The sequence below is a fragment of the Onychostruthus taczanowskii genome, unplaced genomic scaffold, assembly GCF_017590055.1.
Source record: "Onychostruthus taczanowskii isolate IOZ18803 unplaced genomic scaffold, ASM1759005v1 scaffold12, whole genome shotgun sequence".
Classification (NCBI taxonomy): domain Eukaryota; kingdom Metazoa; phylum Chordata; class Aves; order Passeriformes; family Passeridae; genus Onychostruthus; species Onychostruthus taczanowskii.
The window spans coordinates 6,187,747-6,207,055 of record NW_024498351.1 but is presented as its reverse complement, the minus strand read 5'-3'; the positions used below and the strand labels follow the sequence as shown (position 1 = coordinate 6,207,055).

Below are 19,309 nucleotides of genomic sequence, written 5' to 3'. Positions count from 1 at the left end.
GTCATTGATGGACTAGGGAACAGCTGATCTTCTGATGCTTTTGCATGTTTGTTATCTCCTATCAGCCTGGTCTTGTAGAGATGAAAGAAAGTTGTATCACTTGATCTTTTATCATTGTTCATTCTTTTGTTTTCATCTTGGTCTTTCATGTGAATATCCTGTTTCTCTCTGCCTGTATCTCACAAGTGCTGGAGATAAATCTGAACACTGTATTTCAGCTGAGACCTCTCTAGCAGCTCAATATCTGTTTTTAGGATGTTGTTCTGAAAATATCTGAATGAGATTTGAGTTTTTAAAACAGGATCCCATCGTCTCTTATTCAGGTTTAGGTCTCTGTAACACTGTTTATTCTGCTTCAGACTCTACCTATGATTTTGTATTTATGCTTTTTATATTTTACTCCTAAATTCAAGGGATTTCAAAGTACTTTTTTCTTAAATTTCTCTTGTCAAGCATACTTTCCCAATTAATCTTGACTTTTATTTGTTGTGCAATCACATTATTCTACTTGTGTAATGTATATCAAAGTATAATGAGGTAACATGAAATGTTTGATAACATTAAGAATGGATATATTAGGACATAGATGAAGTTGTTTCCCTGCAAAGTAATTCATTGTTCAAGGACTTTTTACCTTCAAGGCAGGACAAGCTCTGATTTGCAATGTCTGCTGTACAGGAATGTTGGGTGTGTTCATTTTATTGTGATATGAAATGAACAGAAAGCTGTTGTGGAATGCAATTTAACATGTATAGTGAAGGATCAAATTAAAGTAGTGTTCAGTGTAGAGGTAATTTTCATTGTCCTTCACAAATACACTTTCCAGTTGTAATAAATGTTCATTCCTACTGTTTAATGTTTGATGTGCCCCCTGTGAGCATACTGGGATAAGTAAACATTTTCTTAAGAACACCTACCCATTTCCAGTGGGGAAGTTCCTAGAGGGAACTTAAAGAGCAGTTCATTCACTGCCTCCAAACACTTACTGTTGTTTAATTCGATTAAGCTGTTATATGTGTTTTTAGTAAAATGAGTAATTTTTAAAAAGGTCTGCAGACATGGTTTCCTCTAACTATGGCTGGCCATATCCCCTGTCATAGAAGAAAGTACAAAAACTTCTTTTCTATTCAGAACAGCCGCACATATGTTGGCTGTTTATTACTTGTCAGCTACTGTTAGTCAGCTAAGAGCTAGAGCTTTGTGTGCAGAAAATAAAAAAAAGGCTTCTGTAAATCATAAATACAGCAGATGCAACTTTTTCCTGCTTGAATTATAGGTGTGTCTATAAATGATAGTGATTGATAGTCACAGTAACCCCATTTACAATAAGATCTGAGCAAACATTTATAAAACTACATGCCCATTGCCATCTGATTGCAGGAGTCTCTTTTTGCATTTATTTGGGCACTTAATTTGCTGTCAGTTCAACTACAATGTTATTCCTCCTTTTTGATGATAATTTCATATTGTAAACAAAATTCAGGTTGTCATGTTCTCCTGACTGAAGTAAAAGGTGTTCCTTTCAGCCTTCAGGTATGTATACTGGACTGACATAGTATCAAAGTGTCAGGGAAAGAAGCTAAGCTGTGGTGGAATCCTATTCTGCTAAAGTTCAGCTAAATCTTGGAGCCAAGGTCTCTGTACAATAAATATAAACTGTAAAATAGATATAAGGATATCATTATGAATATTGAGAAGAGATATTCTCTTTCTTGTTCCCAGTATTTGATATATAAATCTTGATAAGATTTCCCTCCTAGGAGGGAATTGCAGGCATAATACAACATTCATCAAAATAAGACAACCTAGAAAATTACGTTTAACTTTATATTCACGAAATGAAGGTAAAAGGTTAATTTATAGCAGCATTTGGAAAAAACACTTCTTATTTAGCTGTCAACTCGTGCATTTGAGTGTCCATGAAGGAATATTTTAGTGCAAAGTGATGTCACTATTATTTAAAACAGTCACTAAATACCCTACTGCTTTAATCAAGGTCAGTTCAAGCACAAAACAAAAACGAAGCTACCTTAAGAGCTTAGGGTGGAAACATAAAAAGGTAATTGTGGGTTTAGTCAGAAAGTCATCAAGCAATGAAATATTGACGTAGTTTTTGAAGGGTTTCTGTAGAGTTCTACTTTAACTCCTCAGTGAGAGCAGTATGAGGAGAAAATATCCCATTTTTTTAAAAAGTCAGCAAGTAATCAATATAGAGTTCTACCCTGTAAATGGATACAAGACTGCAGTGACCTCTTAACAATGAGCTCTATTAAGCAGGGAATAAACTTTAAATGTCCTTAAATGCTGTGATGGGTAATTAATAAGGGAGAGTTGAAAGGAAGGCACTAAGACAGGGAGGACAGGGTTACTACTTAGGAAAATATTTTGTGTTTCCAAAACTTAACCTGCAGCAATCAGCAGCAGTCCCATGAGATGTGAGTAGTTGACCACCTGTCCTGCATGTTCCCTCACACATTCCACACATGGTAAGAATTCACTGCAGCTGCTAATTTGTTTAGAGCAGTCCTGTGAATATAAAAAAGAAAATGCTATAAGACGTGAAGGTTATGATTTCTCAGACATTGAGAGCTGTTTTAGCACCTTGCAGCAAGCACATGACAAGATCTTTCTCCAAAGAAAGATTTTACGAGATTGTAATGAGAGAAACTATACTTCAGTAAATTATTTTGGTACTTCATTTTGTCTATATGCAGTCTACTTTCAATCTTTTTCAGCAGGTACCTTATCTATATAAACACACAAACAAACTTCATACCCTTTAAAATGTGTATATAAATGTTAGTATTGCCCATGGTCTGAATTAGACAAAAAATTTCTATTGTGCATTTACATTGTACAAGACATAACATTATCTAGTGGGTTATAGCTTTTTAAATTTGCAGTAATAGTCCTTCCATGTGCTCATGCATGAGACAGGAACAGCCAGATAGTTTTGAATGCATTTCATAAATTTGGTTTGAAAATATTATAATGAAAATTGCTCTGAGGTTCAGAAATCAAAATTTTTAGCAGTTGTTACTAGAATAAAAAAGGTAGACTTTTTCTTATAGCATATATATATAGTTATATGGTAGAGGGAAAGCTCACTCTAAATTTTGTTTTAAAGTCTCATTTAAAAGAGAGAAATGCATAAAAAAGCAGAGTGCTCACTAAAAATTAAGATTTTGGAAGTAGTTATGTTTTAAGTGTTACTCTGCCACAAGTATGCTTAATAGGACTCTGGGATAACAAACCTAAAATCAGTTTGTATATCTACAGTAAATTGAAAATGATAAAAAAGACAAATTATTTCAAGAAGTAACTCTAGATTCAAACTGACATGCTGATTCTACTTTGAAGTTTCTTGTCTTGGAGATAATCTATGCCATAACTTGTTCTATATGATTATCTCAGGCTGTTTGCTTTTAAATGCTTCCTGTTCAACTCAGTGAATTTCAACTTCATCAGGTCCTGCTTTCAGAATAGTAAGGTTGGGTCTTTGTCTTCGGAGTCAAAATGTGTCCAAGTTGTGAGATGTCTCACATTTCTTTGAGTCTTCTATCTAGAATCCTACTCACTGTCATATCCACGAATTCCTAATGCAAGCAAATACAATTAAAAAACAATTAGGAATATAGAAAAAAAGGCATCAGAATTTGACTTCCATTGCAGGTATGTGGCTGAATCTGCCAGCTTTCTGGATTCTGGGGCTTGCAGGGGTTATATGTTTTATGGCTTGAGATTTCTGCAGTTGACAAAGATACTGGCAACCCAGCTTTCAAGCAGAGTTGTTTATACAATTCTTCTCTCCTTAATTAGCTGAAAGAATAAATCAGTGAATCAAAGTTCTTACCCAAAAGAATACAAGAATCACTGGGTCATTTTGTAAAAAAAACAAGGCAGGTAATTTTGTAGTACTTATGAAATACTCATGAAGTAGCACATGCTGCTTCAATGAGACTTACCAGGTGCACTGAAAAAAATAAATGACATGCAACTACATCCAAAAAATATAGTTGTGTCTGTGTATATATCTCCTAGGAATAGAAGCCTCTAAAACTATCATGATGAAGTGTATTGACAATAAGTTATCCCATAAAATACAGGGCTATGCATCAGTTTTCTGCTTTTTGTCTTTAAAATGAATTAGTGTGATTGATTACTGATACATGTGTTCACAGAAAAAAATCAAACTGTATTTATGCATATATAATCACAACTATTTATGTACACATATATGATTATAGATATTTATGATAACTAACCAATCCCTAAAGGTTTTTTGAGAATAGGTTCCAGAGATTATTGCAATTGATGGCATCCTCTGAGAGTTAATGAGCTAGCTCTAAATGTGTCAGCTCTGTCTTCACAGAGTGTCTCTCACACCTGTACTGTCTATTTCAAAAGGTGTCAGTGTGCATAGACTTCAGGCAAAAAGCTGCAATTTGCCAGAGGAACACTGATGATTTGGAAATAGCACAACATCCTGTGCTATTTCCATGCTGCTAGCTTCCTTGGGAGCATCTTGCAGTTGTTTCCAGCACAATTAGAATTCCAGGCCTCCTCTGTGAACTGCACAGAAACTCTGTTTAGGAGAATATTTAAACGTTTTCAAAAAAACATTTTATCTCAGAATTTAGCCTGAAAAAATGTTATGCTGTTAGTTAAGCTGTAAGACTGTTATCCAATGCTACTTTTGCACATCTTTATTCTTTTATTCCCACCTGTGTCAGGCAAAACCAGAAAGGCACAAATGTGTCCATTTTCCCTTGTGATCTCTGTGATCTTTCTCCTGTTAGTGGTTATGGAGAGTAGAGGTCACACACTATTCAGAAAGCAATCTTCAAACTGCAGTAACAAAAATATGGATGTAGAGTTTGGAAAGCCATCTCTGGCTTTGAGATGTAAATTGGTGCAAGGGCATGCATGGATACTCAGCAGATGAGGTCCTCAGTGAGATAAAAGGAAAACCCTGCACACACATGAAGAGAGCCTGAACAAGCTTTTGATGAGAGGCTGTAGCACTCTGTAGGAACAGAAAATTGAGGGAACCTGTGAAAGGCAGAGATCTGGGGGCCCAGGAAAGAGGGGTGCTGTCATCCTGCAGTCTGGTTGTCATTTGCAGAAGCATCAAATTGAGGAGGGCTGGTACCCCTCTACCTGTGTGTCATTTGACTGGCAGAGGTTGCATCCCTGAAAGGAGGCCAGCTGAAAGAGAGGGATGTTTAACTCAGTGCCACTGGAGCTTATTTCACCAGACCTACCTGCTCAGCAGCCCTGGGGTGATGTGCCTCTCATGCAGCCATCCTTGCTGCCCTGACAGTAACTTCATCCAAAGCAGTAAAAAGTGGATGAGAGCTGTGGCAGCCTTCCTGACTTCCATGTCTGCCATGTGTAGTAAACATCCTTGCACACTTCCTTCTGCCTTGCAACTCGAACAGGACTAACACTTTCTTAGCAGTGCACGTTAATGTTGCACAGAGAAGATGTCTTTATAAATAAGAGGCTTTCACAAATGCTTTCTCTTTTCTACTGCATAGATGCAAGCAAGTAAAAGTGTGTGCTTTTTCAGGCAGGTAAGGATTTCTAGAGGCTCTTCGCACCTATTACTGAATATACTTCTGGGAGAAGACAAAGAGCTATTGTTGTGCAGAGAAATTTTTGTCCTCAGGGCAAACTCAAAAGAGTTGGAGATCTGCTTTCTCTCAGGGTTTCTAATGATGCTAGTAGGAGGGTTAGGAGGGTTACCTGTGATTATAAAGGAAAAAAACAGGCTCTTTAGTGCATGTTACAAGAATATGCATGTACTATAAGTTTCAACAGCATATCTTTAAATCTAAGAGGACTTGGAGTGTTCCTGGATAATAATTTAAAAACAAAAAAAAAAAAAAAAAGCAACAAACTCTTAAGGATATTTCATTAAGAGAAATATGTTATTTCTTTCAAATTACTGATCCTAGTTGGGTTTCAGGGGAGACTAGGTTCCTTTGAGGCTTTTGTAGAGTCCCTTCTAGTTTGATTAAACTACACTGATGTTTATTAGTTTCTCTGAACTGTGCCAACTGATGAATGGGTCATAACTCAAAAACTACTTGACAGTATTTTCTTCAAGACAAGAAAGGAAAAAAAAAAAAAAAGTGGGGATTTCTTTTGTGGGGAGGTAATTATTTTAGACATAGTATTCAGTACTTGTAAGTGTTCTGTCATGCCAAGTATTTGACTCACTTGTTTTTGTTTTTCCAATCTTAACTTAGTGTTTGCGTTATTAAACATGAAATTCCTTACTCCTGGCGGCAGCAGCCTAACATTTCTGGTTTTTGCCTTCTTTAACTGGAAGAGGGTACTGTTAGTACCTTTAGGGTGTTAGTACTCTTATCCTGAGAAACAGGAGCAAAATCAAGGCTTTTCTTAGGTCGTAATAGAGCTATCAAGAGCTGATGTTGTGTAGATTGTAGGTCAGTGCTGTTATTTTCTGAGTTGTTTATCCTTGGAGCAGCTACTGTGCAAGGAAAGAGCAAATGGATAGTGACAAACAGGAAAGGCTATAATATCCAATCTCATATCCAAATTTATACCTGGAATCTGTCTAACACACTTCTGTATTCTTTAGGTAAACCAGTAATGAGTATGTAACAAAAATTGGTTGTATTCATTCTCTCGCAAAATCTGTGAGATCAAAGAACTGCCTTTATGCTCATTTTACAGATTTGATAAGGCTGTGTTACAAACCTGTGAAATTCCTGGTGCCAGAGTGAATCTAAAACTGTATTTGTGTGAGCAACTGCTGTGCTTTCAGCTGTGATGGCTTTGCTGTTGCAGGTCTATTCTTCTTTTTCAGAAATTTGCCTCTTATTTATTATTCAGCCACATACACAGTCGTGCTGGCATACCAAGAAGATACTACCTCCAGATGCTTTACATTATGAAGGTTTGACCTAAATACTGTGCTCAGGATAACACAAGAAATATGTGTCAGAACAAGACATTAATCATAAGTCTTCAAGTTAGGCTGTACACTAAATAATACTTTAGGCTTTAACTTCAACCAGATAATTTTGAAATTGTTTGTTGAAGTTTTTGTTCAGATCTGCTGCTTCAGTGAGGGTTGACTTCTTATTCTACTTACAATAGTGTCCTACTCTTTTAACCCTTTTGAGAAGGTTATAAGCCTCACGTTTGAGGCTAGATGGAGTATTTTGATTCCTTTAATAGGGCACAACTAACATTGTGAGCACCATAAGATGCATTTTAGTCCCTAAATTTTTTTCTGGGGCACTGTTATGTGTGATGTTCTGGGCTGGGTGGTCTTTTGTGACATATTTCCATCCTTTTTCCCAAGCCTATATCTTTAACTGTTGCCTAAATGGGTCTATTGGCCTGTCATGTTTGTAAACATTTTAGGGGATTTCTGTGTGGTATTTGTTTTGATAGAGCTGAGTGCATGTACAGAAATACAATATAAACAAACCTGAAGAAAATTCTGTTTGATCCAATACCAATTGTCATTCTTGGCTGTTGTACAGGCCAGCAGAAGTTCAATGTTTTCTGCTCTGGTTTTCATCCTGAATCATTTTAACTAACAGTAAATATGCAACTGTTTACCTCTGTCTTGGTTCTAATCATATTTATGCTTATTAAAGTACTTTGAAATTATTTCCTGGTCAGAAAAACAGAAACAAATCACAGTATGTTTTTTACTAGAGGAATCACATAAAGAACTTGATGCATTTGTCAAATCTGTCTTGACAGAAATTATTCATGCTCAGGGGAAAAAAAATAAGAAAGGTGATCTCAAACCTAAAACATTGGCATGAGTTTAGAATGTGTTGCTATGACAGAACAAGTGTTTACTGTCAATAAGTATTTATTATAGCAGAGTATGGAGAACATCACTTCTCAGAAAATGGTTTCCATCAGAAAAGATATTTTGGATCTTGGGTTGTATCTCCCCTGTCAGATAAATAAATTTATGTTAAATAAAAGGTTGATTATTTTTTAGATGACCTGTTAAGGGAGACATGAGAAATTTCTGTGGAGTAAATTAGGTGATGCCATCTATAGAATAAATGTCCACTTGACAGGTGGCTGCTTCATTATCAGATCATTATCTCCGTCAATGCTGAGCAGCAAAACAGCTAGAGATTATCAGTGATCCTCCGGGGAGGCTTTCCCAGCCCCATTCTGCTGTGAAATGGCAGGGCTCTCTCTGACACCCACTGGCTGCTGGTGTGATGGCACAGCACATGGAGTGCCTGGAGAACACCAGTGAGTGTCAGCCATGCAGGTGGAGTGAGGCATCCAGGTAGGGCTGCCTAGAGAAATGCAGATTAAATTGCAACAGGAGTGACAGACTTACTATAAAGTGACTGAAAGCTTCAGGTAGGAATTATTTCAGCATTTCTGAGTTGCAACTATGATGTTACTTTTCAGAGTTATGCTGAAGTTTCACATTTGCTTGTTCTAAAAGGTGTGTAACATCAATGAAGTCGAGTTTTAATTTCTTGCATCAAGTAATTTCTGCTTTCTGCTCTGTGAGTAAAACCTTATTGTATGAGTAAACTATGCCTATAGATGACAAACTTTGAGAAAGTCAAGTGAAATTATAAATTGTATAGAATTCCAATATATAGTTTTAGTCACTGGAAGGATTACCACTTAGGCTGCCCTGGATGTTCTGTCCGAAAGATTTAAATTATAAAATAATTAGTATCCTCTAGCAAGTAAAAACAATGTAAAGTATAATTAGAAGTACCATTTATCTTGAACAGTTTATTGAATTGAGATTTCATAAAGGTTATATGTCACAAATTCAATATACAGCCTTTATAGCTCTATGATATCAATAATTTTTAATCTTTGGTACATTTTAACTGTCATATAAATTAACTAACATTAAAAAGTATTGGAAGAAAACATTCTTAATCCTGAGATCTAATGACTTTATTCTAAAACATTCAAAGCTGTATGATTTTGCTGTTTCAAATACTTTTTCTTTCTGTTTTGGGCTGCTGTGAGAATGACTAGAAAGTGATGGCAATTTTAATTGTGTTACCATTAAGTGCAATGATTCCCTATATCCTCACAACATTTTAACTCAGGCAAATGCATATTGAATCCAGAATACCATTAACTGATGGATTACTTGCTACATATGTAACATTTAGTGTAGATGTTGTAAGTTGTAAATATGGAAATAGATTGTAGATCAATACATATTCTTCTAGAATCCACCTGTTTCTCTGCCAACAAAAGTCCCAGCAGAAGTAAGACACTGAAGTAAATTCTTCAGCTGAAAACAAAATAGAAGAATTTTTTTTTTTTTTTTACTTCAGTTATGAGTTCTACCGTTGATTTTGTTTTTCACTTTAGTAAAACCCTGCGCCTTCAAACCAGGAAATGTGACTGTTTCAGCATTGGGGAGAAAAACAGGAAGAAAAATTTAGGAAAGTTTTCTTTTTTGACCATCTGAATTACAGTGTCACAGCACTGTTCTGAAGCTTGCTAAGGAGCATATTTTGCTAAGAGCAACTATTTAAATTATACACCAGAATCTGTTGCTTTATTATCATAATCGAATAGATGGATTAACATGTTACTATTTTTAATGCAGGCAATGGAGCAAAGAGAAGAAGAAATATTTTAGTATTTTGAAAACCACATTCATCCAGGATGGGAAACAACTGTTTCACCAACTCTATTTGAAAAGATTAGCAAGATGAAAATATTGTAAAATTAACAGTAGCAGAACACTTAATCTATGTGTTGTATTATTTTTGCAAGACTTCCAGTTACAAAGCAGCACAAATCCTTCTAGTGGCTGCATTTCTTGAAGTTGTAGAGAAAGCCTTCAAGCAAAAAAATAGGAAGGCCATGGTGGTTATTCCCATTTGGCTGCTCTTTCAACCACACATTTAGCTGAAACCAAAATTTTATATATTTAATAGAATCTAGAGGACAGAAAATAAAATATTATTGGTATGGGATGCAGCTACCACAGGAGTATATATTTTAGAAAACTTCTGCTGAGTGTTGTACTAAATCTCCTTTTCCATCATAACTGTTACATGTCTCATCAATTTCCCTGACCATCTTGAAAAGGTAAATGACTACCCTACCATTGATCTGACATTATAGATGGAAAAAATTATAGTATATACACACTTCACATTGCAATGCTGACAGTGCCATTTTGGCACTAAGTGGTATGAGGATTTTTAAATATAGATATCTATATAAACACATAGTCTTGTCCTCTCCATCCCCCAAATTGGCAGCACGTTCAAATTTTTCTTCATCCTTCTTACATGAGCCAGATGAATTGCTCTGGTGCATTACTGTGGACATAATGTCTGTAGTAATGTCTGCATACAGAAAAGCCTGAAGCCTAAACTGCAGGTGCTTCAGAAGCAGCTTCCTACTTAGGCTTACGTTCCTGCCATTTTTTTACTCTTTTGAAAATGCAAATCAATGCATAATTTTAAAACAGATTGTAGAGTGAACAAAAACAGATGCCTCACTTTGCTTGAATTGTCTGTGACTAAGTACTCCTGTCCACTGAGCTTGTCAATGAGATTTGTGCTGTGGTAAAGTACTTTTTCAGGACTCAATTTCAATGTTTAAATACTTTCGATTTCATTTGGAACATTTTTTTCTCTTTGTAAGGGAGAAATAATTTTAGTTTTGCCAGATGTTGTTATTACATTGGTCATTATTGTTTAACCAGAAACATAATTCTTAGCACTGCATGAAACACAACTGGTGCTTTTTTTTTTTTTTATTAGATGAAAGCAAGAATATTTGCTGTCTTTGTACTGGGGTATGTTAATATTTGCATTGAAGGACGAGAAGACGAAGATTGTGGCTAAGTTTCTGAGGAGAGGCAGAATGTGAAATGTGTCAGATTTCTAGAGGGGTTTGGGAAATGCCTGTAAATGGGGCCATATTTTTAAATCACCTTTTGTTCTGTTTCTAAAGTCCCATCCGTCACTCAGTGAACATCTTCAAAGGACAGGTGTAGTGGCGTGCTAGCTGCAAGGCTGAAAATATAAGAAGTAGGCAAACTCTGCAGTGGAAGTTTGTTTACAGTTGTTGCTAAAGAATAATTAGGTACTTTTTGACTTTTGTCATTTGTCTTATTAGATAAACCGTACTTTGGAAACAAGCTATCCACTTATAAACTTTCCCAGCTATGTAACTGGGTAAAGTACCGCACTTTGTCAGAGCAGATCCATTAACCCTCTGACTGGTGCTCTTCTCTTGGGTTTGATTGCAGCACCACACAGAAGCACCCAGCCCATCCCTGCTACCCCCCTCAGCCTTGCCCTTGGATGTATTAAACAACGCCGTCGCTGGGTTTAGCACCGTGGAAGACCTTATCCGCTATCTCGAACCAGATCGGTGGCAGCTGGATTTGGAAGATTTGTACAGGCCAACGTGGCAGCTTCTTGGGAAAGCATACATTCATGGGAGGAAGTCAAGAGGTAATTTACTCTTCTGTCTGGCCTTGCAGCTTGCTACGGGTATGATTTCTTGACAAAGAATTAAGAGCGTTCTTCACTTTGAGTTTTGGTTCGAATAGAGGAATACGTTAGAAAGAGAGCAGGTTCCATTGTTCTTCACTGTCCTCAAAATTGTATTATTTGAAAAAGGACAATAGCTAAACTCAAAACTTAAAGGAATTTAGCAGGATAGGGCAGCAATGTGGAATTAAAAAAAAAAAAAAAAAAGCAAACACAGCAGTTTCCTGTAGGCAACCTGGGAGATCTTTATTTCCCTAAAGTAGCAGGGCATCTTAATAGGGTAACATATTTGAAATTTGTAGGTTTCTTTTTTTATGGAGGGCAAAAACTTTATTTTAATTTGAGGTAGGTAATGTCTTACACTTACTGTATCATGTGAATGATTTTTTTTATTTCCCGTAAATTTTTCCAGTCTCTACATGAAATGAATTGAGAGCAATACCTAAATGTTTCTCATTGATGACACCTTAAGAAATGTCCATGTCTGGGTTGATCATGCAGTTGTCAATTCATCAGAAGTAAAGTATACTGTGTTTTCAAATTTTGTAGGTCTGTTGATCAGCAACTCATTTTCTTCCTTCTACATCTGACACTCCTGAATTTCCTGCCACATCCCATCCAGATGCTACCCACTATTTCATGTTTATGGATAAACATGGATAGCAGGAAGGCAATACCACCTTCCTTGTCCGCCATACAGCATGAAAATGAAAACATATGAGCATAACTGAACAGACTTCCCTGTTGGTGGATATAAACTAGAAGATTATCATCTGATCAGCAAGAAAGGGAAGGAAGTAGAACCTTGCATAGCTCAAATTTAAGGGTTTGACAGATAATTCTTAGATCAGAGCCCAGAAATCAGCCTTTGTACCCTATCCATATTGCTATAGCTGTGCATAGAGCAGCTAAATTATGAGCCGAAGAGGAGGAAACATCTTTAAAAGCTCTCAGATAGTCATTTAATGCTTCCTTAATTAAAGAGATTTAGTATTTGCCAAATGCATGCCATAAGCACACAGGAATTGGGAGAAAAACAAAATGCAGGTGTTGGATAACATCTATATTGACAAAAGAAACTCCCTGCAAGACACATACTAGAAAGAAACTATCAAAGTAAATCTTTTAAAGGCTTCTAATTAGATGCTGAAATAGATTTTTTTCACTGAATAAACATATCATGGTATTGCCACATTTGTCTTAGAGACCACCCTCAGACTGCATTACTGAGTCTGTAATATAATAGTCTGAGGTGGAAAATGTGTCCAGTTGAAATGGCATAGGACTATTCAATAGATAGGAAAAGCAAAACATTTTTCTTCTTTTTAATTTTTTTCCCATGATATTCTCTCAAGAAGCATGTTGGCTGTATTTCAAAACCTTTATAAGAGATGTTTGTGGGAAGGGCATATCCTAAATTTTTTTGCTTTATTCAAACTCTTTCATTCATGATTAGATCAGTTTCATTTTTACAGTGTTTCAGTGTAAAAGCTAAATTACTGTCCTGTTTTCATAAAGAAGTTATTAAAAGTGTATCTTATGTAGAGAAATATCCTCTACTCCTACATAATAATTTGTATGAAAAAACTATATTTAGACAATCTAAATTCCAGAGAACTTCTGTCTCTGATGTTTTCTCTGGATAAAATGCTTACAAAAACTTCTAGTCAAAAAAATAAGAAAAACCAAGTTCAGAGGCTTTGATGTCGAAATATAGTTCTAAATTCTTTTATACTATTAAACATGCTTAAAAATAAATATATTTTGCTCTGCAAAAAAAAAAATATCCCATCACTTCCCACTGAAATCTATGTATAATCTTTAGATCATATTCTGAAATCTCTTTAAGGAGGAAAAAACTAGTCCCAGTCAAAGTGTAGTCCTTAGCAGTTGTGGGTTTTGTACAAGTTATGTCATTTTATTTTTTTATTTATACCCCACTTCTTGCTTGAGATTTTGTAACAGCTCCTATTGTAAAAGCCAGTGAGAAACTTACATCCCTAGGAACATCTCCAAAGTGCTTGGGAATGAAAACCATTCTGCTGCTGTGCTCACACACAAGAGCCCCAACTGGAATTTAATTTGTTTCATTGACTTTGAGAACAGTATCCAGCTGGAAAAATGTTTTGGGAAAGAAGTTTCCCTGTGGTACTCGATACACATCCAGAAGATGCCAGCAAATTGCATTGCCAATTGCATAACACACTTAATTTCAGGCTGCTGTGAACATGGATTAGTTCAGTTGCGTGTGCCAGTGTCGGCACACTCTTGATATACACTTTACTGTAGGCCTACCTGCATCTAGATTTTTTCTGCTTCACTTATTTTTATTTTAGTGCTTCCCATTTATGTGCTACTGCAGAGCCTTTCACTCCTCCTGAGCTAGTGGTAGACAAAAGAACCTTGACTGTTGTGTCAAACATGATACATTAGTGGAAGCCAAGTTGAAGGAGTGTTTAAATGTTCACATTATAACAGGTACTGTAACTCAGTGCACTTGGGAAATCCGCATAACCTTTTATTGTGGTTAAGTAAACACTTTTAAGGGAATATATACATTCTCTCATCTAGTTTCATGCCCACAGTGTGTTAAAATAAATTTTGAACAGACAGCTACTCTTTGAAAAAATAACAGCTTCATTCACACACTTCAAAGAAGTGATTATATAAGCACTAGATAAATTTGCCACAGACCTTTTAATGAAATTGAATTACATAAGATAGGGCAAGGGTTCATTGTGAGGTATTATAGCAATATACAAGGTATACAAATGTAGAGAGTATACCTTAGTACATTTTAGTAAAGCATGGAAATCAAACATGACATTTGTTGATCTCTCCTGAAGCCTGTTGTAACAGTACAGCACACTGAAAGATGTCTGCTAAGAGCTGGCCGTGTGTTCTCCAGCAGAACCCTTTTAAAATTAATGTCTGCAGGTCTGAGGGGTTGAGTTCAAATTGATTTCTTTTTTGTGACAAAGTGAGTAAAATCTTGTTTATTTTAGCACATTGCCCTTTTCTCTATAACTAAGCTAGCTGTAGGTGTGGAAATTGATGCATTCCTCTGCTGCTGCCAGAAGGCAGGAGGCAATGGAGAAGGTCATCACCACACAAGAATCTCTCTCCCGCTGCTCCGTGGGCCTGCTGGAAGAGGTGCCAGTGCCCACTTTCACTTTCAATATCCCATGGTGAAGGGCTGAGCAGCACATGAGATTAGCTCCTTCAAATTCACTGCACCAAGCATATCAGTCTCTGCAGAAACAATCTTCCAGGAGAAAGTATTAGCAGAACTAGCACTTCTCACAGTGTGCTTCAGGCATTTTATCCTCATTCCGGCAGCTCAATTATTATACATTTGAAAACATTACAGAAGAAAGAAATACTCCATTCCTGTCCACAGTCCTTGATTAATGGAGGTAGACACATCCACCTTTTAAGTGACTCTGCCTAGAGCTATTAGATGATCAGAAGGGCTTAAATAATTTCTGGTTTCTCACAGTGAATCTCTCCCCTGGAAGTTTTGTCTCTCTTTTCCTCTGCTCTCTTCTCAACTTTCTCCAAGGAATGCTCTTGCAGTGTGGGAGGCAGGCTGGTGTCCTATCAGTAACTTTATTGGAGTTATTACACACTCCTCCCTCTTAAAATTCAGTTTGTTTATTTAGGAGCCTATGTTAACCTGATAGTGATGGAATGAAGTTCCCCAGCTTGGCATTCACTGTGAGTGCAAGCAAAGAAAAGGCTTCAGTGTGTTTAACTGACCTTTCACAACAATAAATCCTTACTTATATATGCCAGTATGTGGATATGCCTGCAAAAGAAATGTTTGAAGGAACAAGGATTGAAATTCCTTCCCAAAGATCTGCTCCATGGAGAGTACCAGTGAGCGTTTCTGCTAAAGAAATTCAGCTTCCCAATTTTTTTTATGTCTTATGTGTTTAAATAGAATTAGGAGGAATTATCATGCCTTGATAGGCTGAAGTTCTTCTTGATGACCTCTTGAGGCTCTTTACATTGTAGAGAGGGAAAAAAAGATATTTCTCTAGAGGGTGATTCAGTTCACAAACTTATTTTAGCTTTATTGTATTTATTTTTATTTATGAATAGATGACGTTAAAGTAATTTTTAAGCTATATTAATGCACTAGGGTTCTTTTTCCCCCTATTTTTCTCTTGATTTAGCTTAAAACCAGATGGTTAAAGGTCTTTGGCACATTATTCAGCCTGTTTCACTCATCTCAATAGCCATGTTATCATAGGATTTTCATTTTCTCTTTATCTTTTTTGTTTTTTACTAGAGAGAGTAGTATCCCTGTGAATTAGATATCACTTCTGTTCCTTAATGGTAGGTGTGGAGAAAAAACACTTCAGACAAAACATCTTAGATCATGATCATTATAGTCTGACTTTTCTGAAATAAATTCAATTGACATTGCTTCTCACTTTTTTCCCCCAGTCTTATTCATTGTTTTCCCAATTTTAACTGCTTCTTTCAAGGCTTGTTAGCTCTTGACTGTGCAGCTAAGATGAACATAAAGGAGCTTGTCGTCTTTCAGATCTTTTCATGAACTTGCAGTTCAACCAGTGAAACAGTGAAGCTTTACTATAATACAGTGGAACCAGTTTATAGGGAAACTGGTGCCAAATATTAATATCTTTAACTTGCACTTCAACTTAGTTTGCTTACAAGGAGGAACTTTTTTTTAAGACACATCAAGAGAAAATGAAAGCTAGTGAAACAACAGAAAATCATATATATGCTGCTATGGAGAGGGAGGAGAAAATGGAACCTGCTCATGGTTATATAGATATACACTCTTGTACAGTTATTTATTCTATGCAGAATTTCCTGCTGATGAAAAATTCTTGAAGTTCTTAGTCCATATAAGTGACTTCTGCTTAGATATGGATGGTGTCATTCTTATAATTAAAATGCCCTAGCAAAGAAGTGATAATTGAAATTGGAACAAGAAGTTTGAATGCTTTATTGCAAATGAATTAAAAATGTCCCTGAAGTTTTGCAGGATTCTTAATTGCTCTGTGTGTGTTTCTCCAATCCAAAATGACCGTAGAATAGCAACACTAGAACTCAGAGTATTAGTGTGAACAAAGTGACTTCCATTAGGGTTGATTTGATAAAACATGTACTGGAACATAGCAGCCAAATCTTGCTTTGGGTGTAACCAACTTTGCCAGAGTTATACAATAATTGGTGAATATCACTGTGTGATCATTCCATTGGAGTTTCATGGGTGTTCATAGAACCGCAGTACTGCACTTCTGTGCTGAACCGGCACAAAAGTGAACCTTCCCCATGGGTTCTGCACCGCTGAAGTTGATCAGCCACAAAGGAGTTTGGATTGCAGATGGGGCAAGCGCAGTTTTCTCTGTCTCTTTGCAGTGGTGGATCTGAACCTCCTGAAGGAGGAGGCGCGGCTGTACAGCTGCACCCCGCGCAACTTCTCGGTGTCGCTGAGGGAGGAGCTGAAGAGAACGGATACCATCTTCTGGCCGCTGTGCCTGCTGGTGAAACGCTGTGGTGGAAACTGTGCCTGTTGTCAGCAGAGCTGCAACGAGTGCCAATGTGTGCCAACAAAAGTCACCAAAAAATACCATGAGGTATGCACTATTTTTATGTCTGCATGTTGGAAACACTGAAAGCCAATCAGGGCATTTATTTTTAATAAAATTAATGCACCAACATTAATATTTTAATATTTTATGTATTGCACTTTTAGTAAATAATTTTTTAGCATTTTGATTAGGTATTGCATTGAAAAAGGTAAACTCTTTCTTATTAATATTCTTTTCTGTGTAACTATTAATTAATTTCCAAGGTATTTACTGGTGCAGTTCAGACACATCACAACCATACCTTTCATTCTTCTTTCTCTAGTGGTAGATATCGACTTTATGAAGAAACAAATATTTGTTCATTTCCACTGCTATAAATTTATAGCCAAAATTATTTATTATAGAATTTTCTAATTGGGTTGACTCTACTGTTTGCTCTTAAATAAAATTAAGTGGAAATCTGAAATTGAAAGACTCTTCTTTGGTAAAGCAACATGATTCAATTGTGTTCAACATGATTTAATCAATTTTGTAAATGGCTTGAGGTAAAAGCAAAAGTAGTAACGAGTGGGTGGAATTAATGAAGAAATTCAGTTTTAATATGCTTCGTGTCATCCGGTGGGTTTCCAGTGCAATCTAGCTCACAGTCTAGGTGTGTGATGAAGCACTTGCTGTTTTTTTGATGCTTGGCTTTTTCTCCTTCAGGTTCTTCAGCTGAAGCCAAGGACTGGTGTCCGGGGATTGCATAAATCATTGACAGATGTACCTTTGGAACACCACGAGGAGTGTGACTGTGTGTGCAAAAGGAATACTGAAGGATAAACATGATATAATTGTGCTGTTTTCTTTCAAAGCACATTCAATCAATGGCTGATTCTATTATGGGGCTTGTGCATTATCTCCTTCTGTAATCTCAGTTGTTTGCTTTGGGGATCTTCCGTCTTGAAGATTTACAGTGAGCTCTAAAAAGAGGAGAAGCCAAACTGGGATTATATGTTGTGTGACAGCTCTGTTTGGAGGCCCAGTGAAAGGATGGGAGAAAGGCATCAATGAGGGAATTAAAATATATGTATTGTTGTTGTCCCCCACAATTTTCTTGGCAATACATGGATTTATAATTTAGGAGTAAAAAATAGATTTAGAAGGCTGACATCATGGAGACTTGATCCTGCTGGCTGTCTCATTTCTACAGCTCGAGTACATCTGGCCTCTGGTTGAAAACACCTGAAATCTTTCTGTGTTCAGCTACTCCTACGTACTCTAAATCAAACCGTTCTCTGTTGTATAAACTTGGGTTAAAACAGACTGTCTTTTTCTGAATTAAATTTAATTTGTCTAATGCTGGTAGGAAGGACTGGATTTTTCCATATGCTCTAGTAAAGCTCCTGCCTTTTAGAAGGAAGACTGGACAATAATGTGAGCTAAGGAAGCAAACATTGAAAAGATCAGTGCCTTTATTCTTACTACTATGGCTGATGATTTTTTTTGTGTGTTTGTTATTTTTTATCGTGTACATTTTTATACTCTCCTTTTGACGATATAACTATTTGCTTTTCTAAACTTGTTAAATATATCTATTTTTACCAAAGGTATTTAATATTCTTTTTTTTTAATTACAACCTAGATCAACTATTTTTTAGTTTTGTGAGACTTTAAAGCCAGACTTATACAGTTGGAGGAACAGATATGTGACTGCAGTGGGAAAGAAGCATGATCTCTTTGCAGTTTGTTTCTACAAAGTGAAAAGTACAGGTTTTTCACCTGGATGCACGGTAATAGGAGACAGAGATGTGTGGATGAAGCTCTAAGCTTGCTAGCTCCATGAGACTAAAAATATGAGAGACACAGGTTACTATAACCAGTTTCAAAAGTTGACTTTAAAAATTCCCTCTCTCCATGCTGTCCTTTGTTCAGGTAGAAAAGAAATGAGCATAGATGGATGCATTCTGGCTTGTTTAACTCTTTAATTTCTTTAAAGGAGAATGGCCTACAATGTAAGAAAAGAAACCAGTGGCTTGCAGCCATCATGATGCATCATGGTCATGGGAAGGCAGCCTTGTCAATGGTGAAGTGTATGGTTTTCCATTGACAGAAACAGCTGCTTAAGTGCTGTTCACTCACAGGAATGTAACACTCTGCAGTGCAGTTTGATGAACTCTATGGTATTGTTCTTCTGTATGTTTTATTCTTTAACCCATACACTTATCCCACCCCATGCAA

General features: G+C 36.4%; 1 protein-coding gene across 2 annotated transcripts in view; it reads left to right on the top strand.

Moving 5' to 3' along the window:
• The window catches only part of PDGFC (platelet derived growth factor C), a 119,956-nt gene extending 101,528 nt beyond the window's left edge, over positions 1-18,428 (top strand). For both annotated transcript variants that reach the window (XM_041427931.1, XM_041427932.1), the window contains 3 exons: positions 11,273-11,480; positions 16,917-17,134; positions 17,795-18,428. In XM_041427931.1, coding sequence (XP_041283865.1) covers positions 11,273-11,480; positions 16,917-17,134; positions 17,795-17,911 — 543 coding nt within the window. In that variant the 3' untranslated portion in view covers positions 17,912-18,428. The remainder of the gene's footprint in view (positions 1-11,272; positions 11,481-16,916; positions 17,135-17,794) is intronic.
• The last annotated feature ends 881 nt before the right edge of the window (positions 18,429-19,309 follow it).